Source organism: Somniosus microcephalus, chromosome 15, assembly GCF_052327205.1.
Source record: "Somniosus microcephalus isolate GS21.2 chromosome 15, FLI_Smic_1.0, whole genome shotgun sequence".
NCBI lineage: Eukaryota > Metazoa > Chordata > Chondrichthyes > Squaliformes > Somniosidae > Somniosus > Somniosus microcephalus.
In genome coordinates, this window is record NC_141001.1 from 8,062,438 (window position 1) to 8,089,801 (window position 27,364).

The 27,364-nt window shown below is 51.7% G+C and overlaps 1 protein-coding gene across 1 annotated transcript in view; it reads right to left on the reverse strand.

Annotated features, from left to right (window-relative positions):
• Positions 1–380: 380 nt before the first annotated feature.
• LOC147106532 (SITS-binding protein) overlaps positions 381–27,364 on the reverse strand; it is a 375,595-nt gene continuing 348,611 nt past the window's right edge. Inside the window, exons 6-7 of the mRNA XM_086007493.1 lie at positions 11,312–11,448; positions 381–533 (exon numbers count right to left, since the gene is read on the reverse strand). Coding sequence (XP_085863619.1) covers positions 505–533; positions 11,312–11,448 — 166 coding nt within the window. The 3' untranslated portion in view covers positions 381–504. The remainder of the gene's footprint in view (positions 534–11,311; positions 11,449–27,364) is intronic.

Sequence of the window (27,364 nt, forward strand, 5' to 3'; positions counted from 1 at the left end):
TTTCCTGGATCACTGGGTCTGTTTCTGGGGAAGGTGGGACCTGTACAAGTCGGACGGGTTGCACCTGAACCGAAACGGGACCAACATCCTTGCAGGGACGTTTGCTAGTGCTGTTGCGGGGGGTTTAAACTAACTTGGCAGGGGGATGGGATACGGAGTGGAGCTATACTAGGAGGTGATGCACAGCCAAATATAGAGGAAAAAACAAGTCAGTTTGGAAGGCAGAACAAATATGTAATGGCACAACGGAGTATGGCAAGGCTGGATGGCATTTATTTTAATGCAAGGAGTCTTGCGAGTAAGGCAGATGAATTGAAGGTGTTGATGAACACATGGGAGTATGATATTGTTGTTATCACAGAGACTGATGTGCCTCAATAAATCCGAGACTCAATGTTAGCGGAACAAAACAAGGCTTTTATTAACTTAGAAGGTAACACACAGTGGAGAGGTGTCTTCTATCCAGAGGTCTGCAGTACTGGATGTGAGGCACGCTGAGCCTGCTTACATAGGGCCCAGGTATGGGCGGAGCCCTACACACAATACAATACAAGGTGAGGAAACAGAACTGAGGTAAGGGAAATGAAACTGAAACTAAACCACAGTCACAGGCACAATCACACAGAGAATACAGATGAGTGATGAATGGCATATTTCATCACAGAGACATGGTTGAGGGAGGGGCAGGACTGGCAGCTCAATATTCCGGGGTATAGAATCTTCAGGCGAGACAGAGGGGGGTGTAAAAGAGGAGGGGGTGTCGCAATATTAATCAAGGAGTCAATTACCGCTGTAAGGAGGGATGATATCTTAGCAGGTTCCTCTAACGAGGCCATATGGGTAGAACTTAAAAACAAAAAGGGGGCAAGCACTTTGCTGGGAGTTTACTATAGGCCCCCAAACAGTCAGGGGGAGATAGAGGAACAGATAAGTAGGCAAATCTCAGAGAAGTGTAGAAATAATAGGGTAATAATAGTAGGGGATTTCAACTTCCCCAATATTAACTAGGATAGTCAGAATGTGAAAGGCTTAGAGGGTGCAGAATTCTTAAAGTGCATCCAGGAGAGCTTTTTGAGCCAGCATGTAGAAAGTCCTACAAGAGAGGGGGTGGTACTGGACCTAATTCTAGGGAATGTAGCCGGGCAAGTGGTAGAAGTGTCAGTAGGAGAGCATTTTGGTGACAGTGACTATAATTCGGTGAGATTTAAGGTAGTCATGAAAAAGGACAAAGATGGACTGGAAATAAAGATTCTAAATTGGGGGAAGGCCGATTTTAATATGATAAGGCAAGATCTGGCCAAAGTGGATTGGGATCAGCTACTTGTAGGAAAATCCACATCAGAGCAGTGGGAGTCCTTCAGAAAGGAAATAGAGAGAGTACAACACCAACATGTTCCCGTAAAGGTCAAGGGTGGGACCAACAGGTCTAGGGAACCCTGGATGTCAAGGGATGTACAATAATGGATTAGGAAAAAAAGGGAGGCTTTTGGCAGATACAAAGGACTAAAAACAGCGGAAGCCCTAGAGGAGTATAGAAACTGCAGGGGGTACTTAAAAAAGAAATTAGGAGAGCGAAGAAGGGGCATGAAAAAACACTGGCGGGCAAAATAAAGGAAAATCCCAAGGTGTTTTATAAGTATAATTAAGGGCAAGAGGATAACCAGGGAAAGAATAGGGCCCATTAGGGACCAAAGTGGCAATCTGTGTGTAGAGCCATAGGATTGTAAGATTCTGAAAAGTGTAATAAAACCGCTGCTTCCGTGTGGAGATCGAAATTGCGAACGAATTGTAAGATGATAACGGACGGATTTAAAATGTAAGAAATCTGCATGTGTTCTTTGTTTGTGAAGACACAAAATGGTGGTCAGTGTGTGTTCTTTGGGTGAGAGGCCACCTGGACAAGAAGGGGAGAACACACATCTCCCAGGAACAGGAATGTGTCATGCGGATGGAACTCCAATCAGGGAAGGTTTGGAGTGGACAGACCTATCCGAGGGAGGCAGAGAGTGATTTACGATCAACGAGGCCTCATAACCCAGTGGCGGGAGTTTTCAGAGATAAGCAGGAGAACAGAGAAGACAGAGCAGGAGGAAGATTGAAGTGAGAACGCCGGCCAGTTCATGTTTCAACTCACAGTTTCCTTTGACCGATCACCCAGAAATGGAGGAGTATGTATGAGAATTGGACATGGGCTTAGATAAAGTTAAAGAGGGTACTTTTATGTACCTTTGAATCATTATAGGGGCATTTTTATATAATTTGAATTGATAAGTTGCAGGCATATTTATTGCCGGGAATTCTTTGAATTTATTGACAAAGGTGCTCCTATGTACACTTGAATTTTGAACGATAGTCTGATTAAAAGACCAATTTTATTGATCACATCCTTGTTTGTCATTGTTAAGCTAATTCGTAATTCTCGAGGTCCGACCAGTAGTAAGAGAAAGTGCTGCATAAATTGGCGACCATGAAGGGACCTCGAGGGGAAAAAGCATTTTTATAACAATGCCGGACAAGAAAGTGAGAAGTATGGAGGATTTGGTAGCAAAATATATTAGTTCAAAATTTGGTACAGATAAACCATGGGTTAGAGATATTGTGCAGAATGATGACCCTGTACAAAAAGCAAAGGAATGGACGGACGGCCCATTTGGAAAGGTGCCCTGGTATAAAGCAGTATGACTGTTAGTCTATCACAGACAATTAGTTCAAAATAAGAAAGAGATTGAGCAACTGAAACAAAAGACGAGCAACAGGGAAGAGGTGGTGAACCGTTTGCTAAAAGATTTAGAGGAATTAAAAGAACAGAGACAAGCTGAGAAAGTGAAAGGGGAAAGTAAGATCGAATACTTGCAGTGTCAGGTGACGGAGTATTGGCGAAGAGCTGATAGATGGGAGAAGGAAAGCCATAAGTAACATCGGCAGGCAGGCTCGACTGAGGAAGAGTTTCAGCAATGTAAAAACAGCATTTAAGATGTTGCAGCAACAGAAAGCGGGAGAAGCTGATCACACTAAATGCCGAAAGGAAATTGAGCGATTGAAACCTTGTCTAGCAGTAGAGAAGGGGTAATATGCTTAATAACCCCAGAGGAAAGGGATATCGAGGGGGAAGGAAAGTGGTCTGATGATGGGCCACAATACGGGGAATTGAGACCCCCGCCAGAAGTACCGGAACCCCCGGTCCCACCGCCAATGAATCCTATGAGGCAGCAGAAATTTGGTCCCCTTGCAGGAGTACAGAATAGAGGGGCGTTAGAGTGATTTTACCATACTGTATAACACCACGCAATTGAAAGAAATGGTGGGTGATTTAGGGAAACTAAAAATGGGAGATGACCCTACAATGATGTTTCCGGAAGTAGCAGCTGCGGCCGCAATAAACGAGTGTGATGAACCAGAACACATTAAGATGTTACTATTTACGCTGTCAATATCAGTCTTATGTGGCTTACCAGCTGCCACAAAAAGGGGTGCAGGAACATTACAGGAAGTTAAAGATCAAATCACGATAGCACTAGGGTATGGATCAGATAATCCATTCGAACAGGTGGGCAAAACTAAGCAAAGATCTGGGGAGAGTCCTGAAAGTTATGCAGAAAGGTTGTGGCCTGTATATAACATGGCCTGTGGAGGGATACTTGTTAGAGCTAACCTTGCAGCAGGGCCCCTGAATCATTGGCTGCGAGCATTAATAGCCAATAGCCTGCCACATATTAGAGCAGTGACAGCAGCATGGTATGACCCACAAGGCAACCAGGCTGAGGTACAGACCTTGCGGAAAATGACCCTAGCTTTTGAAAGAGAAAGACAGGAAGAAGTAGGGGAGGGGGGGGGGCCTAATTAAGTCGAGACAACAGGGTAAGGTGTGTGAGACAAGGGGATGGAAACAGGAAGGAGATTACCCGCTAAGGAGGATAAGCGATGCTTTAATTGTGGAGGAAAGGGACATTTTATTAGAGACTGCAGAAGACCGAGGAAAGATAGAAATGAAGAACCGATTACAAGGCCCATCGCGCCTACAGAGCAGACAAAGGCAACCATAACCGATCAGGCGGTGCTGGCCTTAGTGGAAGCCCTGAAACAACTAGGGGTCACGGGGAAGGTGGATGCTGCAATAGGAAGCGATACACCACTAAGATCACAATGAAGGAGCCGCGCCCAGCCCGAGTACCTGTGACCCCTCAGGTGAAGGGGCCGCGCCCAGCCCGAGTACCTGTGTCCCCTCAGGTGAAGGGGCTGCGCCCAGCCCGAGTACCTGTGTCCCCTCAGGTGAAGGGGCTGCGCCCAGCCCGAGTACCTGTGTCCCCTCAGGTGAAGGGGCTGCGCCCAGCCCGAGTACCTGTGACCCCTCAGGTGAAGTGGCCGCGCCTAGCCCGAGTACCTGTGTCCCCTCAGGTGAAGGGGCCGCACCCAGCCCGATTACCTGTGTCCCCTCGGGTGAAGGGGCCGCGCCCAGCCCGATTACCTGTGTCCCCTCGGGTGAAGGGGCCGTGCCCAGCCCGAGTACCTGTGTCCCCTCAGGTGAAGGGGCCGCACCCAGCCCGATTACCTGTGTCCCCTCAGGTGAAGGGGCTGCGCCCAGCCCGAGTACCTGTGTCCCCTCGGGTGAAGGGGCCGCGCCCAGCCCGATTACCTGTGTCCCCTCGGGTGAAGGGGCCGTGCCCAGCCCGAGTACCTGTGTCCCCTCAGGTGAAGGGGCCGCGCCCAGCCCGATTACCTGTGTCCCCTCAGGTGAAGGGATCGCGCCCAGCCCGATTACCTGTGTCCCCTCGGGTGAAGGGGCCGCGCCCAGCCCGAGTACCTGTGTCCCCTCAGGTGAAGGGGCCGCGCCCAGCCCGAGTACCTGTGTCCCCTCAGGTGAAGGGATCGCGCCCAGCCCGAGTACCTGTGTCCCCTCGGGTGAAGGGGCCGCGCCCAGCCCGAGTACCTGTGTCCCCTCAGGTGAAGGGATCGCGCCCAGCCCGAGTACCTGTGTCCCCTCAGGTGAAGGGATCGCGCCCAGCCCGAGTACCTGTGTCCCCTCAGGTGAAGGGATCGCGCCCAGCCCGAGTACCTGTGTCCCCTCAGGTGAAGGGGCCGCGCCCAGCCCGAGTACCTGTGTCCCCTCGGGTGAAGGGGCCGCGCCCAGCCCGATTACCTGTGTCCCCTCGGGTGAAGGGGCCGCGCCCAGCCCGAGTACCTGTGTCCCCTCGGGTGAAGGGGCCGTGCCCAGCCCGATTACCTGTGTCCCCTCAGGTGAAGGAGCTGCGCCCAGCCCGAGTACCTGTGATCCCTCAGGTGAAGGGATCGCGCCCAGCCCGAGTACCTGCGTCCCCTCAGGTGAAGGGGCCGCGCCCAGCCCGAGTACCTGTGTCCCCTCAGGTGAAGGGATCGCGCCCAGCCCGAGTACCTGTGTCCCCTCAGGTGAAGGGGCCGTGCCCAGCCCGAGTACCTGTGATCCCTCGAGTGAAGGGGCCGCGCCCAGCCCGAGTACCTGTGTCCCCTCAGGTGAAGGGGCCGCGCCCAGCCCGAGTACCTGTGTCCCCTCAGGTGAAGGGGCCGCGCCCAGCTCGAGTACCTGTGATCCCTCGAGTGAAGGGGCCGCGCCCAGCCCGAGTACCTGTGTCCCCTCCGGTGAAGGGGCCGTGCCCAGCTCAAGTACCTGTGTCCCCTCCGGTGCGACAATTGGAGACAACCATGTGTGAAAGTAGAAGTAGAACATACAAACGGGACGTGTCTAGTGGATACTGGAGCCTCACGCAGCATGATTCACTCGGAATGTCCTGATAGTTCCCCATGGTCGTCAGGAACACCATACGTGTTAGCCAGTTTCACGAGCAACCAAAAGGCAGGGGCGGTATTAAGACCTTTAAAAGTTAAAGTAGGAGGACTAGAATCGAAGTGGGAATGTGTTCTTATGAATTAGGATAAGGAAGGGCATGGGGTGCTAGGCTCTGATTGGAGGCTGGCCCACAATGTGATGGTGGACCAGCATAATGATTGTTTGTGTGGCGTAGCAGAAGAGGATAAATCAGGAGAGGTGCGGGTAATCCCAAAGGGAAATAAAGGGGACGGCTGGAGCTGCATGATGCAACCGCAAGTGAGATATGACTGGGAGAAGAAGTTGCGGAGGCAATTTAAGAAAAGGAAAAAGAAGGGAAAAATTTAAAGTTTTACCGACACGAAGTTATTAATTTCTGTCCAAAACAAGTAAAACACAAGGTTTGCTGAGTGAAAGGATCAGAAAGGAATGCTGGAATCTCAGTTTGTGTGAAAGTGTGTGTTAAAAGTGTGGTAGTTTTCTGTTTTTGAAAGAAAGTGTCTGGTGTGTTTGTTTCAGCTCCACCCACTTTTCTGTACTGAGAGCTTGTCTTGTCTTGAATGATGGATGAGCGGCTGTTTTAAGTTTGTTAATTGTTTTACAAAAGATAAGCTTCATCCTTGAAGTTAATGTGCCTGGAATAAAATGAATAGAACGTTTACAAAGCATGTGTGAATGTTTCTTTTAGTGTGGCTTCTTCCTTTGTTTTTCAAGTGATACTGCTTATTTTTAAAATATTGGTTTGAATTGAATTGGAGTTATTGAGGTTAATTAACCCATTAAAACCAGACTTTTATTGTGGCCACAGTGAAATTCTGTTTGCTGTAAATTTGTGTGGAAGCTACTAGTTCCGGATATGTGGCAAAAACACATCAACAATTTTTGGAAATTTTTGACTAATTGCAAGTATAGGTGACCAGGAAAAAAAAAGAGGAAATGCTATTGTGTGGAATATTTAGGATATTTCATTTTAAAGCTACAAGACTTTGCAAGCTGTGAGGTTATGTGACCAAACCTGACAGTGAGCGATGCCTGTGTTCGTTTTCTTTTGAAATGCAAAAGACAGAAGTTAACTCTGTTCACAGCAGCAGTGAACTCTGTTTTTAACTCCACAAACAGGTGTGGGTTTTGTAAACATTTTGGGCATTGTTAAATTTTTAAGTTTTAAATTTGAGTGGATTGACGAATTAACCCATTTGGCTCTTAGGAAAGCCGCTATGGATTGTCTTTTTTTTCTTTTAAGCAGGGGGCCAGATGAGTGTTGATGGTGCGCGGTTACCAGCTCCAGGATGGGGAAACTCCTGCACGCATTGAGCACTTTGATGCTCGTAGTGGATGGGATTGAACTATATCAGGAATCACAGCAGCTCGGAAACCGCACCAATGGAGCCATAACCTCACTGGATACAGGGTTTTCTGTTGTAAATGAGATGAATGTAACAATTAAAAATCAAACTATAACATATTATAATGGGACAGTGAGGGTAATGGAGCAGAGGGTGCATGAGGGACAAAGGAATTGTTTAAAATGCTCAAATTAAAAATCATTATGATAATATTCAATGTCCTGATCAGTCCAAGGAAGCCATTCAATTAAAGGCAAAAGAGAAACCTGTGCCACCCGATGAAGGGAGTGAAGAGTGTCCCACCCCATTCCCTGCTCCGATTAACGGATTGGTGTTGGTTCCCAGTGAGTTGTCAATGTTACATGATGTTGTATTAGATGTAAGAGAGGTTATTGTCAATATTTCTGGTATCCAACAGTACTATGTGTATTAAACCTAAAAGGATGGTTAAAAATCGGGAACAGGACTATTCTGCCTTTACTGGATCAGAATCTAATGCATGTTAAGGCATTAACCGAGATAGACGATTTGGGGAAATACATGCCCATTTTTGGATATGGGTTACCTTGGATGAATGAAAATCTCACTGAGTTTGTGAAACGGATTGGAGAAGTGGGAAGGACATTCTCAGTATTAAAAGTGAGGAATTATGCTAATGCCAGAATAATAACCTCGTTAATGAACGAGGCAACTTCTTGGTGGGATTTGGGATTTAATCGTATAGACCTAGCTCCATGGGTAAGACTGAGCTCATGAGCTCAGCTTTGGTTAAAGCTAGTGTGTGTGATCGTGCTTATGTGGGAGTGGGGAATGTGGGCAAGATGTAACCAAAGAAAGAACAAGGGAAGACAATTGGGGCATACGAGGGGACTGTTCCCGAATTAGCTTTAATAATGTGAAATGGGGTATAGATATCGTATTATAGGGGATAAAAGGGGACTATATCCGATTGGAATACATACTGCTCCAACTCTGGTGAAATGTCTGCACATGAATAAACATGAGAGACATTTGAGGGAGGACTGTAAGATTCTGAAAAGTGTAATAAAACTGCTGCTACCGTGTGGAGATCGAAACTGCGAATGAATTGTAAGATGATAACGGACGGATTTAAAATGTAAGAAATCTGCATGTGTTCTTTGTTTGTGAAGACACAAAATGGTGGTCAGCGTGTGTTCTTTGGGTGAGAGGCCACCTGGACAAGAAGGGGAGAACACACATCTCACAGGAGCAGGAATGTGTCTTGCGGATGGAATTCCAATCAGGGAAGGTTTGGAGTGGACAGACCTATCCAAGGGAGGCAGAGAGTGATTTACGATCAACGCGGCCTTATAACCCAGTGGCGGGAGTTTTCAGAGCTAAGAAGGAGAACAGAGAAGACAGAGCAGGAGGAAGATTGAAGTGAGAAAGCTGGCCAGTTCATGTTTCGACTTACAGTTTCCTTTGACCGATCACCCAGAAATGGAGGAGTATGTATGAGAATTGGACATGGGCTTAGATAAAGTTAAAGAGGGTACTTTTATGTACCTTTGAATCATTATAGGGGCATTTTTATATAATTTGAATTGATAAGTTGCAGGCATATTTATTGCCGGGAATTCTTTGAATTTATTGACAAAGGTGCTTCTATGTACACTTGAAATTTTGAACTATAGTCTGATTAAAAGACCAATTTTATTGATCACATCCTTGTCTGTCATTGTTAAGCTAATTCGTAATTCTCAAGATCCGAACAGTAGTAAGAGAAAGTGCTACAAGATGTGGGTGAGGTTTTAAATGAATATTTTGCATCTGTGTTCACTATGGAGAAGGACGATGTAAGCATAGAAATCAGGCAGGGGGATTGTGATATACTTGAACAAATTAGCACTGAGAGGGAGGAGGTACTAGCAGTTTTAGCGGGCTTAAAAGTGGCTAAATTCCCAGGCCCAGACGAGATGTATCCCAGGCTGCTGTGTGAGGCAAGGGAGGAGATTGCAGGGGCTCTGACACAAATTTTCAGAACCTCTCTGGCCACAGGGGAGGTGACAGAGGACTGGAGAACAGCTAACGTAGTACCATTATTCAAGAAGGGTAGTAGGGATAAACCAGGGAATTACAGGCCAGTGAGCCTAACATCAGTGGTAGGGAAATTATTGGAAAAAATTCTGAGGGATAGAATTAGTCTCCACTTGGAGAGGCAAGGATTAATCAAGGATAGTCAGCATGGCTTTGTCAGGGGGAGATCATGTCTAACCAATTTGATTGAATTTTTCGAGGGGGTGACTAGGTGTGTGGATGCGGGTAGTGCAGTTGATGTAGTCTACATGGACTTCAGTAAGGCTTTTGACAAAGTCCCACATGGGAGACTGGTCAAGAAGGTAAGAGCCCATGGGATCCAGGGCAATTTGGCACATTGGATCCAAAATTGGCTTAGTGGCAGGAGGCAGAGGGTGATGGTCGAAGGTTGTTTTTGTGACTGGAAGCCTGTGTCCAGTGGGATACCGCAGGGTTCGGTGCTGGGTCCTTTGCTGTTTGTAGTGTACATTAATGATTTAGATATGAATGTAGGAGGTATGATCAGTAAGTTCGCAGATGACACAAAAAATTGGAGGAGTGGTAAATAGCGAGGAGGGAAGCCTCAGGCTACAGGACGGTATAGACGGGTTGGTCAGAACAGTGGCAAATAGAATTTAACCCTGAAAAGTGTGAGGTGATGCATTTTGGGAGGACTAACAAGGCAAGGGAATACACAATGAATGGTAGGACCCTAGGAAGGACAGAGGATCAGAGGGACCTTGGTGTGCATGTATATAGATCCCTGAAGGCAGCAGGACAGGTAGATAAGGTGGTTAAAAAGGCATATGGGATACTTGCCTTCATTAGCCGAAGCATAGAATATAAGAGCAGGGAGGTTATGATGGAGCTGTACAAAACGCTAGGTTGGCCACAGCTGGAATACTGTGTGCAGTTCTGGTCGCCACACTATAGGATGTGATTGCATTGGAGAGGGTGCAGAGGAGATTCACCAGGATGTTACCTGGGCTGGAGCGCTTCAGCTATGAAGAGAGACTGGACAGGCTGGGGTTGTTTTCCTTAGAGAAGAGAAGGCTGAGGGGGACCTGATTGAGGTGTACAAAATTATGAGGGGCATAGATAGGGTAGATTGAAAGGAACTTTTCCCCTTAGTAGATGGGTCAATAACCAGGGGGCATAGTTTCAAGGTAAGGGGCAGGAGGTTTAAAGTGGATTTGAGGAAAAACTTTTTCACCCAGAGGGTGGTTGGAATCTGGAACTCACTGCCTGAAAGGGTGGTAGAGGCAGAAACCCTCACAACATTCAAGAAGCATTTAGATGAGCACTTGAAATGCCATAGCATACAAGGCTACGGACCAAGTGCTGGAAAATGGGATTAGAATAGACAGGGCTTGATGGCCGGCGCGGACACAATGGGCCGAAAGGCCTCTTTCTGTGCTGTATAAATCTACGACTCTATCTAACACGTGCTGTACCTGTCCTGGGAGTGTTTGATGGGACAGTGTAGAGGGAGCTTTACTCTGTGTCTAACCTGTGATGTACCTGTCCTGGGTGTGTTTGATGGGACAGTGTAGAGGGAGCTTTACTCTGTACCTAACCCATGCTGTACCTGCCCTGGGAGTGTTTAATGTGACAGTTTAAAGGCAGCTTTACTCTGTATCTAACCCGTGCTGTACCTGCCATGGGAGTGTTTGATGGGACAGTGTAGAGGGAGCTTTACTCTGTGTCTAACCTGTGATGTACCTGTCCTGGGTGTGTTTGATGGGACAGTGTAGAGGGAGCTTTACTCTGTATCTAACCCATGCTGTACCTGCCCTGGGGATTTCTGATGGGACAGTGTAGAGGGAGCTTTACTCTGTATCTAATCCGTGCTGTACCTGTCTTGGGAGTGTTTGATGGGACAGTGTAGAGGGAGCTTCACTCTATCTAATCTGTGCTGTACCTGACCTGGGAGTGTTTGATGGGACAGTGTAGAGGGTGCTTTACTCTGTATCTAACCTGTGCTGTACCTGCCCTGGGAGAGCTTATTGCTTAGAATGGCTGGAATTTAAAATAGAATTAGAAATAAGTTTTGAGTTGATAAGTGGATGATAGAGAGTGAGTCATTCTGACTGAGCTCGAGATTGGCTGCCTCTCGCTGTTACATTACCTATGGTATCCGGAATGAAGAAGCTGTATCCTAGCAAGCTGTAGTGAAGAACAGAGGGAATGAGTCCCTTCAATCCTGCGTAACTCCAGTCCGACTGTCGAGGACCCATCCGAACAAACACGGGCAAGTGAGCAGTCCTGCAGTACACAAGAGGGTAGCATCAATCAGCATGTCCTGCTCTCAGGATCACCTCTTGTAAAACCTACCTGCTAAAATTCCTCAATCCTGCCCTTGAAACAACCCACTATTAAATCCAGGGTCAAACACGGTAACCAAAGAAGTGGCGCAGGAGAGAGAGAGAGAGCATGAGTTAGTGAATGTTATACACAGGGAAATAGACCAGGAAAGGGAGAGACCTAGAAATTCCCTGTTGTAGCGTTGGCTATTAAGGCCTCTCTTCTGCCTACTTCCAGTGCGGGACATGGCGGCTGCCATTTTGGTGAAGGCCATCGTGCTGCCGTTGCCAGCGCCGGCCTCTCCAATTCAAATGAACAGATCGTGACGTCCAAAATAGCAGTGGGTTTGACGCCACGACTGCTATATTGGATGTCACCACATGCCATAACTCCCTCTCCTAACTACACATGGAAGAGGAAGAAGCAAAAGCGGAGGAAGTGGAAGGAAGGTTGCAACCCAGAGAGCCCCTTTCTGGCCTGGATATCCTGGATGGAATTATCCTCCTGTGGTACCAGTGACCACAACCCCAATTCCCCTTTCAACATTAGTCCCACACCTTCCATTCCCTCTGTTACTGACCATCACAGCGTCCTCTTGGCCACAATACTGAAATAAAAGCCACCACAAAGCAAACTTCCCAATCCAACTTTATCCAATTATCATGCAATATTACATCAAAAAATCAACTAATCACCCTTGTGCATTCCCTTAGTAACTGTCTTGTGTGTGCCTTTGCCTATCCTAGTGCTCCTACGCAGTTCTACCCAAATGGCTGCAACATGGCTGGTGGAAGGCTGCTGACTTTCAGTGGGGGAGACTGGAGTTGGCCTTGCAGGACAAGCTCGAGGAGCTGGGAGTGTGAAATCGAGCAACAGTGTTTCTTCTTCTTCTTCTTCTTCACTCTCCTCTCCCTCTTCTTGTTGACTTACTGGCTAGGCAGGCTGCATTTCCTGGGTGTCTCAAATGAGATAGGGTTGTGGTGAAGGTAGTGCGGGAAAGCAAGAGATGCATGCTTTACTCCTCAGATAATGAAGCAGTCCATGCCCGCATGCAGCAAGACTGAGGGAGTGCTAACTGGGTGCAAAGTACCTAGCGCCCGGGGGCGGCGCCGCTAACGCCGCCCGCAAAATTCAGAGGGAGGTTAGCGGCGGTGGTAGCCGGTAGTGCCCCTTGGCCCTGCGCCTCTGGCAATGATGTCATCGCCATGCGCAGCGCCCCACTCACGCCCCAGCCGCAAACTTGGCTCCCGCCACCTGACATATCGGCAGACGTTGTGTCCGACAGGGTCAGGGTGGCATTTTTGCGGCTGGGGCGGCAATAATTAAAGGGCAGGTGCCAGGCGGCCATTTTATTTTGGACCGCCTGCCAGCACCTGCCCCCTCTTGCCTCCTCCAGCGGGGTGCCAGCCGCGATCGGGCAGCCTCTTGAGTGCCGGGCTCTTTTGCCAGCAGCCCGCTCCCCATTGGTCCAGCAGGGCCCCAGTGCGTTTTGCGCTAGACCCTCCCCTTTAATCAGGGGACGGAGGCCTGCAATACCGCGGCTCTACATGCCAATGTGCGTGGTGCTACTGTATCTAGTGCCGCGGTATTGAATGGGAGTGCCCCAAGAAGGGGGGGGCGGTGGGGGGCGCTTCCAGCAGTGCCCCGCCTCCTGCTTGGGGCACTACCATTCAATATCAGGCGCAGGGGCGCTAACTTTTTCGCGCGAGCCAATTTTTGCTCCCTGGACATTCAGGCTTGTGCTGATAAGTGGCAAGTAATAATTGTGCCACACAAGTGCCAGGCAATGACAATCTCCAGCAAGAGAGCGTCTAACCACTGCCCCTTGACATTCAACGGCATTACCATCGCTGAATCCCCCACCATCAACATCCTGTGGGTTACCATTGACCAGGAACTTAACTGGGCCAGCCACATAAATACTGTGGCTACAAGAGCAGGTCAGAGGCTAGGTAACCTGTGGCGAGTGTCTCACCTCCTGAGTCTCCAAAGCCTTTCCACTATCTACAAGGCACAAGTAAGGAGTGTGATGGAATACTCTCCACTTGCCTGGATGGGTGCAGCTCCAACACTCAAGAAGCTCGACACCATCCAGGACAAAACAGCCCGCTTTATCGGCACCCCATCCACCACCTTAAACATTCACTCTCTTCATCACCAGCACACCGTGGCTGCAGTGTGTACCATCTACAAGATGCACTGCAGCAACTCACCAAGACTTCTTTGACAGCACCTCCCAAACCCGTGACATCTACTACCTAGAAGGACAAGGATAGCAGGAGCATAGGAACAACTCCACCTCCAATTTCCCCTCCAAGTCACATACCATCCTGACTTAGAAGTATATAACGATCCTTCATCGTCGCTGGGTCAAATTCCTGGAACTCCCTCCCTAACAGCACTGTGGGAATGCCTTCACCAGACAGACTGCAGCAGTTCAAGAAGGCGGCTCACCACCACCTTCTCAAGGGCAGTTAGGGATAGGAAATAGAAACATAGACATAGAAGATAGGAGCAGGAGTAGGCTATTCGGCCCCTTGAGCCTGCTCCGCCATTTAATGAGATCCTGGCTGATCATCCAAATTCAATACGATAGCAAAATACTGCAGATGTTGGAAATCCGAAATAACAACAAAATGCTGGAAAAACTCAGCAAGTCAGGCAACATCCGTGGAGAGAAATTTGAGTTGACGTTTCGGGTTTGACCCTTCTTCAAAACTGGAGAGAAAAGGAACTAGATCGAAGGCAGGGCTGCGATCGGACAAAAGAATAAAAGAACCAAAAGAAGTAAGAGATTAGAAGCTAGACGAGATGGTAATAGGTTGGGATTAGGTGTAAAGTGTACTGGCAGGGCAAAAGATAGCTGCCAGGTGTGAGAGAGAAACAAAAGGAAAGGGGGGGGGAAAGGAAAGGAGTGGAAAAATATAAGTGAAAATGAAATAGGGGCCAAGGTTATGATCTGAAATTGTTGAACTCGATATTGAGACCGGAAGGCTGCAGAGTGCCTAATCGGAAGATGAGGTGCTGTTCCTCGAGTTTACGTTGAGCTTCCGTGGAACAGTACAAGAGGCCAAGGACGGTGAGGTCCGAGTGGGAATGGAGCGGTGAATTGAAATGACAGGCGACCGGAAGCTCGGGGTCACCCTTACGGACTGAACGGAGGTGTTCCGCAAAGCGGTCACCCAATCTGCGTTTGGTCTCCCCAATGTAGAGGAGACCGCATCGTGAGCAGCGAATACAGTATACTAGATTGCGAGAAGTACAAGTAAATCGCTGTTTCACCTGGAAGGGGTGTTTGGGGCCCTGGACAGTGGGGAGGGGGGAGGTATAGGGGCAGGTGTTACATCTCCTCCGCTTGCACGGGAAGGTGCCAGGCGAAGGGGAAGGGCTGTTTGGGGTGATAGAGGAGTGGACTAGGGTGTCTCGGAGAGAGCGGTCCCTGCGGAATGCTGAAAGGGGAGGGGAAGATACGTTTGGTGGTGGGATCACTTTGGAGGTAGCGGAAATGCCGGAGGATGATCCGTTGAATGTGGAGGCTGGTGGGGTGAAAGGTGAGGACAAGGGGAACCCTATCGTGGTTCCGGGAGGGAGGGGCAGGGGTGAGGGCAGAGGTGCGGGAGATAGAACTGACACGGTCGAGGGCAGTGTCAACCACGGTAGAGGGGAATCCTCGGTTGCGGAAAAAGGAAGACATGTCTGAAGCACTGGTGTGGAAGGTGGCATCGTCGGAGCAGATACGGCGGAGGCGGAGAAACTGGGAGAATGGAATAGAGTCCTTACAGGAAGCGGGGTGGGAGGAAGTGTAGTCCAGGTAGCTGTGGGAGTCAGTGGGCTTGTAGTAAATATTGGTCGATAACCTATCCCCAGAGATGGAGACGGAGAAGTCGAGGAAGGGAAGGGAAGAGTCAGAGATGGACCATGTGAAGGTGAGGGAAGGGTGGAAATTGGAGGCAAAGTGAATGAAATTGTCAAGTTCGGGGCGAGAGCAGGAAACGGCACCGATACAGTCATCAATGTATCGGAAAAAGAGGTGAGGGAGGGGACCCGAGTAGATCTAGTTCCTTTTCTCTCCAGTTTTGAAGAAGGGTCAAACCCGAAACGTCAACTCAAATTTCTCTCCACGGATGTTGCCTGACTTGCTGAGTTTTTCCAGCATTTTCTGTTGTTAATCCAAATTCAATACCCTGTCCCTGCTTTCTCCCCATATCCCTTGATCCCTTTAACCTTAAGAAATATATCTAACTTCTTCTTGAATATATTTAATGAATTGGCCTCAACTGCCTTCTGTGGTAGAGAATTCCACAGGTTCACCACTCTCTGGGTGAAGAAATTCCTCCTCATCTCTGTCCTAAATGGCTTACCCCTTATCCTTAGACTGTGACCCCTGGTTCTGGACTCCCCCGCCATCGGGAACATCCTTCCTGCATCTAGTCTGTCCAGTCCTGTTAGAATTTTATAAGTTTCAATGAGATCCCCTCTCATTCTTCTAAACTCCAGTGAACATAAGCCCAATCGAACCAATCTCTCCTCATACGTCATTCCTGCCATCCCAGGTATCAGCCTGGTGAATCTTCGCTGCACTCCCTCCATGGCAAGAACATCCTTCCTCAGATAAGGTGACCAAAACTGCGCACAATACTCAAGATGTGGTCTCACCAAGGCCCTGTACAACTGCAGCAAGACATCCTTGCTCCTGTACTCGAATCCTCTCGCTACGAAGGCCAACATACCATTTGCCTTCTTAACCGCCTGCTGCAACTGTGTGCTTACCTTCAGCGACTGGTGCACAAGGACACCCAGGTCTCGTAGCACTTCCCCTTCTCCCAATCTATTGCCGTTCAGATAATAATCTGCCTTCCTGTTTTTGCCACCAAAGTGGATAACCTCGCATTTATCCACGTTATATTGCATCTGCCATGCATCTGCCCAATCACCCAACCTGTCCAAATCATACTGGAGTTTCTCGGCATCCTCCTCACAGCACACACGCCCACCCAGCTTTGTGTCGTCTGCAAACTTGGAGATATTACATCTAATCCCCTCGTCTAGATCATTAATATATATTGTGAATAGCTGGGGTCCTAGCACCGATCCCTGTGGTACCCCATTAGTCACTGCCTGCCACTCGGAAAAAGACCTGTTTATTCCAACTCTTTGCTTCCTGTCTGCCAACCAGTTCTCTATTCAAGTCAGTACCTTACCCCCAATCTTATGTGCTTTAACTTTACATGCTAATCTCTTACGCGGGACCTTATCGAAAGCCTTCTGAAAGTCCAAATACACCATATCCACTGGTTCTCCCTTATCTATTTTACCAGTTACATCCTCAAAAAATTCCAGTAGATTAGTCAAGCATGATTTACCTTTTGTAAATCCATGTTGACTTGTCCGATCCTGTCACTGTTTTACAAGTGCTCTGCTATTACATCTTTTATAATGGACTCTAGCATTTTCCCTACTACCGATGTCAGGCTTACCGGTCTATAATTCCCCATTTTCTCTCTACCACCTTTTTTGAAATATTTTTTACATTAACTACCCTCCAATCCATGGGAACTGTTCCAGAGTCTATATCATTTTGGAAGATGACCAGCAATGCATCTATTATTTCTAGGGCCACTTCCTTATGTACCCTAGGATGTAGACTATCAGGCCCTGGGGATTTATCGGCCTTCAATCCCGTCAATTTCCCTAACACCATTTCCCTAAAAATACTGATTTCATTCAGATGCTCCCTCTCATTAGAACCTATGTTCCCTGACATCTCTGGGAGGTTATTTGTGTCCTCCTTTGTCAAGACAGAACCAAAGTATGTATTTAATTGGTCTGCCATTTCTTTGTTCCCCATTATAAATTCTCCTGATTCTGACTGCAAGAGACCTACGCTTGACTTCACCAATCTTTTTCTCTTCACATATCTATAGAAGCTTTTACAGTCAGTTTTTATGCTCCCTGAAAGCTTACTCTCATACTCTATTTTCCCCCTCTTAATTAATCACTTTGTCCTCCTTTGCTGAATCCTAAACTGCTCCCAATCCTCAGGTTTGCTGCTTTTTCTGGCCAATTTATATGTCCTCTCCTTGGATCTTATGCTATCCCTAATTTCCCTTGTTAGCCACGGTTGAGTCACCCTTTTTGTTTTATTTTTATGCCAAACAGGGATGAACAAATTCTGTAGTTCATCCATGCGATCTTTAAATATTTGCGATTGCCTATCCACCGTCAACCCTTTAAGTAACGTTCCCCAATCCATCCTAGCCAACTCGCGCCTCATACCATCGTAGTTTCCTTTATTTAAATTCAGGACCCTAGTCTCTGAGTCAACTACTACACTCTCCATCTTAATGAAGAATTCTATCATATTATGATCGCTCCGCCCCAAGGGGCCTCGCACAACAAGATTGCTAATTAATCCTTTCTCATTACATAATACCCAGTCTAAGATAACCTGATCTCTAGTTGGTTCCTCAACATATTGGTCCAGGAAACCATCCTGTATACACTCCAGGAATTTCTCCTCCACAGTATTGTTACTAATTTGGTTAGCCCAGTCTATATGTAGATTAAAGTCACCCATGATAACTGCTGTGCCCTTATTGCACGCATCTCTAATTTCCCGTTTAATGCCATCCCCAACCTCAGCATTACTGTTTGGGGGTCTGTATACAACTCCCACTAACGTTTTCTGCCCCTTGGTATTTCTCAGCTCTACCCATACAGATTCCAATAAATGCTGGCCTTTCCAGTGATACCCACATTAAAGGAACAAATTAAAAAATTCTTACACCATGCACAGCTTGTACATCAGAAGAGATGATGGGCTGAGGGGGAAGTGGGATGTGAGAAGGAGGATAATATATGAGGATACCGGCATCTTGTATTTTTTTTAGCCCTGCCGCTGGCAAAGTGCTCAGCCATGCCCCTGCCAAGAATGGCCAGCTCCATCTCCTCCAAGGGGATGAGGTAAGGCTAGGAATGTGAGGTGTGCCTTGTGTTTGGCAGAGATTGTCGGTAGGTGAGTGGGTGTCGTGCATTGAGCAGTGTGTGAGGCGAGTGGTGCTGATGGTAGGAGACGGCTATTGAAGATGCACTCACTGACCTTGACCACTAGTCGGAGGTCACAAAACGTCTTTGGGCCCTGGAGCCAGTTATGGGGAGCGACACTGCCGGCTACTCTCAGTCCCCAGTCACGGTTTCTCTCAGTCCCCGGCCCCGGTTACTCCCACTCCTAGCTATCTCCCAGGAGTTGCCTGCAGACACAAGTTACGGAATAGCCAAGGTTAATATCGGTCCCAGTTACTCTTGGCCCCAGTTATTCTGGGCCCTGGTTACTCTCAGTCCCCAGTCCCGGTTACTCTCTGTCCCCGTCCCAGTTACTCTCAGTCCACAACCCGGTTTCTCTCAGTCCTCAGTCCCGGTTAGCCTCAGTCCCAGTCCCGGTTACTCTCAGTCCCCGGCCCCGGTCACTCTCAGTCACCGGCCCAGTTACTCTCAGACTCCAGTCCCAGTTATTCTCAGTCCCCGGTCCCAGTTACTCTCAGTCCCCAGTCCCGGTTACTCTCAGTCCCCGGCATGGTTACTCTCACTCCCCAGTCCCGGTTACTTTCAGTCCCTGACCCCAGTTACTCTCAGTCCCCAACCCGGTTACTCTCAGGCCCCGACCCCAGTTACTCTCAGTCCCCAGCCCCAGTTAATCTCAGTCCCCTGTCCAGTTACTCTCAGTCCCCAGTACCGGTTACTCTCAGTCCCTGGTCCCGGTTACTCTCCGTCCCCAGTCCCAGTTATTCTCAGTCCCCAGTCCTGGTTATTCTCAGTCCCCGACCCGGTTACTCTCAGTCCCCGGTCCCGGTCCCGGTTACCCTCCGTCGCCATTCCCGGTTATTCTCAGTCCCCAGTCCCGGTTACTCTCAGTCCCCAACCCCGGTTATTCTCAGTCTCCAGTCCCGGTTACTCTCAGTCCCCATCCCAGTTACTCTCAGTCCCCGGTCCCGGTTACTCTCAGTCCCCGGTCCCGGTTACTCTCAGTTCCTGGCCCCGGTTACTCTCAGTCCCCGGTCCCGGTTACTCTCAGTCCCCAGTCCCGGTTAATCTCAGCCTCCGGTTCCGGTTAATCTCAGTCCCGAGTCCTGGTTACTCTCAGCCTCGGGTCACGGTTACTCTCAGTCCCCCGTCCCGTTTACTCTCAGTCCCTGACCCGGTTACTCTCAGTCCCCTGTCGCGGTTACTCTCAGTCCCCTGTCGCGGTTACTCTCAGTCCCCTGTCCCGGTTACTCTCAGTCCCCCGTCCCGGTTACTCTCAGTCCCTGACCCGGTTAGTCTAGGTCCCCAGTCCCGGTTACTCTCAGACCCCGGTCCCGGTTATTCTCCGTTCCCTGTCCCGGTTATTCTCAGTCCCCAGTCCCGGTAACCCTCAGTCCCCGACCCGGTTACTCTCAGTCCCCTATCCCGGTTACTCTCAGTCCCCTATCCCGGTTACTCTCAGACCCCAGTCCCAGCTACTCCCAGTCCCAGTCCCGGTTAATCTCAGTCCCCTATCCCGGTTACTCTCAGTCCCCTATCCCGGTTACTCTCAGACCCCAGTCCCAGCTACTCCCAGTCCCCAGTCCCAGTTACTCTCAGTCCCCAGCCCAGTTACTCTCAGTCCCCGGCCCAGTTACTCTCAGTCCCAGTCCCAGTTACTCTCAGTCCCCGGCCCAATTACTCTCAGTCCCCAGTCCCGGTTACTCTCAGTCCCCTACCCCGGTTACTCTCAGTCCCTAGTCCCGGTTATTCTCAGTCCCCAGTCCCGGTTACTCTCAGTCCCCAGTCCCGGTTACTCTCAGTCCGAGGTCGTGGTTACTCTCAGTCCCCAGTCCCAGTTACTCTCAGTCCCTGGCCCAGTTACTCTCCGTCCCCAGTCCCAGTTACTCTCCGTCCCTGACCCCGGTTACTCTCAGTCCCCGGTCCCGGTTTCTCTCAGTCCCCGACCCCGGTTAATCTGAGTCCCCAGTCCCGGTTTCTCTCAGACCCCAGTTCCGGTTACTCTCAGTCCCCAGTCCCAGTTACTCTCAGTCCCGAGTCCCGGTTTCTCTCAGTCCCCAGTCCCGTTTACACTCAGTCCCCGGCCCACTTACTCTCAGTCCCCCGTCCCGGTTACTGTCCGTCCCCAGTCCCGGTTATTTTCCGTCCCCAGTCCCGGTTACTCTCCGTCCCCAGTCCTGGTTACGCTCCGTCCCCAGTCCCGGTTACTCTCAGTCCCCAGTCCCGGAAACTCTCAGTCCCCGACACGGTTACTCTCACTCACCAGTCCCGGTTACTCTCAGTCCCCAGTCCCGGAAACTCTCAGTCCCCAGTCCCGGAAACTCTCAGTCCCCAGTCCCGGTTACTCTGAGGCCCCGGCCGTTACTCTCAGTCTCCAGTCACGGTTACTCTCAGTCGCCGGTCCCGGTTACTCTCTGTCCCCAGCCCCGGTTATTCTCAATCCCCAGTTCTGGTTAATCTGAGTCACCGACCCCGGTTATTCTCAGTCCCCAGTCCTGGTTAGTCTCAGTCCCCGACCCGGTTTCTCTCAGTCGCCAGCCCCAGTTACTCTCAGTCCCCAGTCCCAGTTACTCTCCGTCCCCAGTCCCGGTTACTCTCCGTCCCCAGTCCCAGTTTCTCTCAGTCCCCAGTCTCGGTTTCTCTCAGTCCCCGACCCCGGTTAATCTCAGTCCCTGACCCCGGTTAATCTCAGTCCCCAGTCCCGGTAACCCTCAGTCCTCGACCCGGTTACTCTCAGTCCCCTACCCCGGTTACTCTCAGTCCCCAGTCCCAGTTACTCTCAGTCCCCAGCCCAGTTACTCTCAGTCCCCAGCCCCGGTTACTCTCAGTCCCCGGCCCAGTTACTCTCAATCCCCAGTCCCGGTTACTCTCAGTCCCCGGTCCCAGTTACTCTCCGTTCCCAGTCCCGGTTATTCACAGTCCCCAGTCCCAGTTACTCTCAGTCCCCGACCCGGTTACTCTCAGTCCCCTACCCCGGTTACTCTCAGTCCCCAGTCCCAGTTACTCTCAGTCCCCAGTCCCGGCTACTCTCAGTCCCCAGTCCCGGTTACTCTCAGTCCCCAGCCCAGTTACTCTCAGTCCCAGTCCCAGTTACTGTCAGTCCCAGTCCCAGTCCCAGTTACTCTCAGTCCCCGGCCCGGTTACTCTCAGTCCCAGTCCCGGTTACTCTCAGTTCCCGGTCGTGGTTTCTCTCAGTCCCCGACACCGGTTAATCTCAGTTCCCGGTCCCGGTTAGTCTCAGACCCCACTCCCGGTTATTCTCAGCCCCCGGTCCCGGTTACTCTCAATCCCCGGTCCTGGTTACTCTCAGTCCCCGGTCCCGGATACTCTCAGTCCCCAGTCGCGGTTACTCTCAGTCCCCAGTCCCGGAAACTCTCAGTCCCCAGTCCCGGAAACTCTGAGGCCCCGGCCGTTACTCTCAGTCTCCAGTCACGGTTACTCTCAGTCGCCGGTCCCGGTTACTCTCAGTCGCCGGTCCCGGTTACTCTCTGTCCCCAGCCCCGGTTATTCTCAATCCCCAGTTCCGGTTACTCTCAGTCCCCGACCCAGTTAATCTCAGCCCCGCGACCCAGTTACTCTGAGTCCCCAGCCCCGGTTACTCTCAGTCCCCGGCCCAGTTACTCTCAGTCCCCAGTCCCGGTTACTCTCAGTCCCCGGTCCCGGTTGCTCTCCGTTTCCAGTCCCGGTTATTCTCAGTCCCCAGTCCCGGTAACCCTCAGTCCCTTACCCCGGTTACTCTCAGTCCCCAGCCCCGGTTACTCTCAGCCCCTTACTCCGGTTACTCTCAGTTCCCAGTCCCGGTTACTCTCAGTTCCCAGTCCCGGCTACTCTCAGTCCCCAGTTCCGGTTACTCTCAGCCCCCGGCCCAGTTACTCTCAGTCCCCAGCCCAGTTACTCTCAGTCCCAGTCCCAGTTACTCTCAGTCCCCGGCCCGGTTACTCTCAGTTCCCAGTCCCAGTTACTCTCAGTCCCAGTCCCGGTTACTCTCAGTTCCCGGTCATGGTTTCTCTCAGTCCCCGACCCCGGTTAATCTCAGTTCCCGGTCCCAGTTACTCTCAGTCCCCGGTCCCGGTTATTCTCAGCCCCCGGTCCCGGTTACTCTCAGTCCCCGGTCCCGGTTACTCTCAGTCCCCAGTCCCGGTTTCTCTCAGTCCCCAGTTCCGGTTACTCTCAGTCCCGGTCCCAGTTACTCTCAGTCCCCAGTCCCAGTTACTCTCAGTCCCTGGTCCAGTTACTCTCAGTCCCCAGTCCCGGTTACTCTCCGTCCTTGTCCTGGTTACTCTCAGTCCCTGACCCCGGTTACTCTCAGTCCACGACCCGGTTACTCTCAGTCCCCAGGCCCGGTTACTCTCAGTCCATGACCCCGGTTACTCTCAGTCCACGACCCGGTTACTCTCAATCCCCAGTCCCGGTTACACTCAGTCCCCAGTCCCGGTTACTCTCAGTCCCCAGTCCCGTTTACACTCAGACCCCGGCCCGGTTTCTCTCAGTCCACAGTCCCGGTTACTCTCAGTCCCGAGTCCCGGTTACTCTCAGCCTCCGGTCCCGGTTACTCTCAGTCCCCCGTCCCGGTTACTCTTAGTCCCGAGTCCTGGTTACTCTCAGCCTCCGGTCCCGGTTACTCTCAGTCCCCAGTCCCGGTTACTCTCAGCATCCGGTCCCGGTTACTCTCAGTCCCCAGTCCCGGTTACTCTCAGTCCCCCGTCCTGGTTACTCTCAGTCCCGAGTCCCGGTTACTCTCAGCCTCCGGTCCCGGTTACTCTCAGTTCCCAGTCCCGGTTACTCTCAGTCCCCGGTCCCGGTTACTCTCAGTCCCCAGTCCTGGTTACTCTCAGTCCCCGGCCGAGTTAGTCTCAGTTACCAGTGCCGGTTACTCTCAGTCCCCAGCCCCAGTTACTCTCAATCCCCGGCCCAGTTACTCTCAGTCCCCAGTCCCGGTTAATCTCAGTCCCTGGTCCCGGTTACTCTCCGTTCCCAGTCCCGGTTATTCTCAGTCCCCAGTCCCCGACCCGGTTTCTCTCAGTCCCGTAACTCGGTTACTCTCAGTCCCCAGTCCCAGTTACTCTCAGGCCCCAGCCCCGGTTACTCTCAGTCCCCTACCCCGGTTACTCTCCATCCCCAGTCCCGGTTACTCTCAGCACCCGGCTCAGTTACTCTCAGTCCCCAACCCAGTTACTCTCAGTCCCAGTCCCAGTTACTGTCAGTCCCAGTCCCGGTTACTCTCAGTCCCCGGCCCGGTTACTCTCAGTCCCCAGTCCCGGTTACTCTCAGTCCCAGTCCCGGTTACTCTCAGTTCCCGGTCTTGGTTTCTCTCAGTCCCCGACACCGGTTAATCTCAGTTCCCGGTCCCAGTTACTCTCAGTCCCCGGTCCCGGTTATTCTCAGCCCCTGGTACCGGTTACTCTCAGACCCCGGTCCTGGTTACTCTCAGTCCCTGGCCCAGTTACTCTCAGTCCCAAGTCCCGGTTACTCTCCGTCCTTGTCCCGGTTACTCTCAGTTCCCGGTCGTGGTTTCTCGCACTCACCGACACCGGTTAATCTCAGTTCCCGGTCCCAGTTACTCTCAGACCCCGGTCCTGGTTATTCTAAGCCCCCGGTCCCGGTTAATCTCAGTCCCCGGTCCTGGATACTCTCAGTCCCTGGTCGTGGTTACTCTCCATCTCCAGTCCCAGTTACTCTCAGTCCCCGGCCCGGTATCTCTCAGTCACCACTCCCAGTTACTCTCAGTCCTCAGGCCCAGTTACTCTCACTCCCCTGTCCCGTTTACACTCAGTCCCCGGCCCGGTTTCTCTCAGTCCACAGTCCCGGTTACTCTCAGTCCCCAGCCCCGGTTACTCTCAATCCCCAGTCCCGGTTACTCTCAGTCCCCAGTCCCGGTTACTCTCAGTCCCCTGTCCCGTTTACACTCAGTCCCCGGCCCGGTTTCTCTCAGTCCGCAGTCCCGGTTACTCTCAGTCCCGAGTCCCGGTTACTCTCAGCCTCCGGTCCCGGTTACTCTCAGTTCCCAGTCCCGGTTACTCTCAGTCCCCAGTCCTGGTTACTCTCAGCCTCCGGTCCCGGTTAATCTCAGTCCCCAGTCCCGTTTACTCTCAGCATCCGGTCCCGGTTACTCTCAATCCGCAGTCCCGGTTACTCTCAGTCCCGAGTCCCGGTATCTCTCAGCCTCCGGTCCCGGTTACTCTCAGTTCCCAGCCCGGTTACTCTCAGTCCCCGGTCCCGGTTACTCTCAGCCCCCAGCCCCGGTTACTCTCAGTCCCCGGCCCAGTTACTCTCAGTCCCCAGTCCCAGTTACTCTCAGTCCCCAGTCCCGGTAACCCTCAGTCCCCGACCCGGTTACTCTCAGTCCCGTACCCCGGTTACTCTCAGTCCTCAGTCCCAGTTACTCTCAGTCCCCAGCCCCGGTTACTCTCAGTCCCCTACCCCGGTTACTCTCCGTCCCCAGTCTCGGTTACTCTCAGCCCCCGGCCCAGTTACTCTCAGTCCCCAGCCCAGTTACTCTCAGTCCCAGTCCCAGTTACTGCCAGTCCCAGTCCCGGTTACTCTCAGTCCCCGGTCCTGGTTACTCTCAGTCCCCAGTCCCGGTTATTCTCAGTCCCGGTCCCGGTTACTCTCAGTCCCCGGTCCCGGTTAATCTCAGTCCCCAGTCCCCGTTACTCTCAGTCCCCAGTCCCGGTTACTCTCAGTCTCCAGTTCCGGTTACTCTCAGTCCCCCGTCCTGGTAACTCTCAGTCCCCCGTCCCGGTTACTCTCAGTATCCAGTCCCGGTTACTCTCAGCATCCGGTCCCGGTTACTGTCAGTCCCTGACCCCGGTTACTCTCAGTCCACGACCCGGTTACTCTCTGTCCCCAGTCCCGGTTACTCTCAGTCCATGACACTGGTTACTCTCAGTCCATGACACTGGTTACTCTCAGTCCACGACGCGGTTACTCTCAGTCCCCAGTCCCAGTTACTCTCAGTCCCCAGTCCCGGTTACTCTCAGCATCCGGTCCCGGTTACTCTCAGTCCCGAGTCATGGTTACTCTCAGTCTCCAGTCCCGGTTACTCTCACTCCCCGAACCGGTTACTCTCAGTCCCCAACCCCAGTTATTCTCAGTCCCCAGCCCCGGTTACTCTCAGTCCCCGGCCCAGTTACTCTCAGTCCCCAGTCCCGGTTACTCTCAGTCCCCGGTCCCGGTTGCTCTCCGTTCCCAGTCCCGGTTATTCTCAGTCCCCAGTCCCGGTAACCCTCAGTCCCTTACCCCGGTTACTCTCAGTCCCCAGCCCCGGTTACTCTCAGCCCCTTACTCCGGTTACTCTCAGTTCCCAGTCCCGGTTACTCTCAGTTCCCAGTCCCGGCTACTCTCAGTCCCCAGTTCCGGTTACTCTCAGCCCCCGGCCCAGTTACTCTCAGTCCCCAGCCCAGTTACTCTCAGTCCCAGTTACTGTCAGTCCCAGTCCCAGTTACTCTCAGTCCCCGGCCCGGTTACTCTCAGTTCCCAGTCCCAGTTACTCTCAGTCCCAGTCCCGGTTACTCTCAGTTCCCGGTCATGGTTTCTCTCAGTCCCCGACCCCAGTTAATCTCAGTTCCCGGTCCCAGTTACTCTCAGTCCCCGGTCCCGGTTATTCTCAGCCCCCGGTCCCGGTTACTCTCAGTCCCCGGCCCCGGTTACTCTCAGTCCCGAGTCCCGGTTACTCTCAGCCTCCGGTCCCGGGTACTCTCAGTCCCCAGTCCCGGTTACTCTCAGCCTCCGGTCCCGGTTACTCTCAGTCCCCAGTCCCGGTTACTCTCAGTCCCCCGTCCCGGTTACTCTTAGTCCCGAGTCCTGGTTACTCTCAGCCTCCGGTCCCGGTTACTCTCAGTCCCCAGTCCCGGTTACTCTCAGCATCCGGTCCCGGTTACTCTCAGTCCCCAGTCCCGGTTACTCTCAGTCCCCCGTCCTGGTTACTCTCAGTCCCGAGTCCCGGTTACTCTCAGCCTCCGGTCCCGGTTACTCTCAGTTCCCAGTCCCGGTTACTCTCAGTCCCCGGTCCCGGTTACTCTCAGTCCCCAGTCCTGGTTACTCTCAATCCCCGGCCGAGTTAGTCTCAGTTACCAGTGCCGGTTACTCTCAGTCCCCAGCCCCAGTTACTCTCAGTCCCCGGCCCAGTTACTCTCAGTCCCCAGTCCCGGTTAATCTCAGTCCCTGGTCCCGGTTACTCTCCGTTCCCAGTCCCGGTTATTCTCAGTCCCCAGTCCCCGACCCGGTTTCTCTCAGTCCCGTAACTCGGTTACTCTCAGTCCCCAGTCCCAGTTACACTCAGGCCCCAGCCCCGGTTACTCTCAGTCCCCTACCCCGGTTACTCTCCATCCCCAGTCCTGGTTACTCTCAGCACCCGGCCCAGTTACTCTCAGTCCCCAACCCAGTTACTCTCAGTCCCAGTCCCAGTTACTGTCAGTCCCAGTCCCGGTTACTCTCAGTCCCCGGCCCGGTTACTCTCAGTCCCCAGTCCCGGTTACTCTCAGTCCCAGTCCCGGTTACTCTCAGTTCCCGGTCTTGGTTTCTCTCAGTCCCCGACACCGGTTAATCTCAGTTCCCGGTCCCAGTTACTCTCAGTCCCCGGTCCCGGTTATTCTCAGCCCCTGGTACCGGTTACTCTCAGACCCCGGTCCTGGTTACTCTCAGTCCCTGGCCCAGTTACTCTCAGTCCACAGTCCCGGTTACTCTCCGTCCTTGTCCCGGTTACTCTCAGTTCCCGGTCGTGGTTTCTCGCACTCACCGACACCGCTTAATCTCAGTTCCCGGTCCCAGTTACTCTCAGACCCCGGTCCTGGTTATTCTAAGCCCCCGGTCCCGGTTAATCTCAGTCCCCGGTCCTGGATACTCTCAGTCCCTGGTC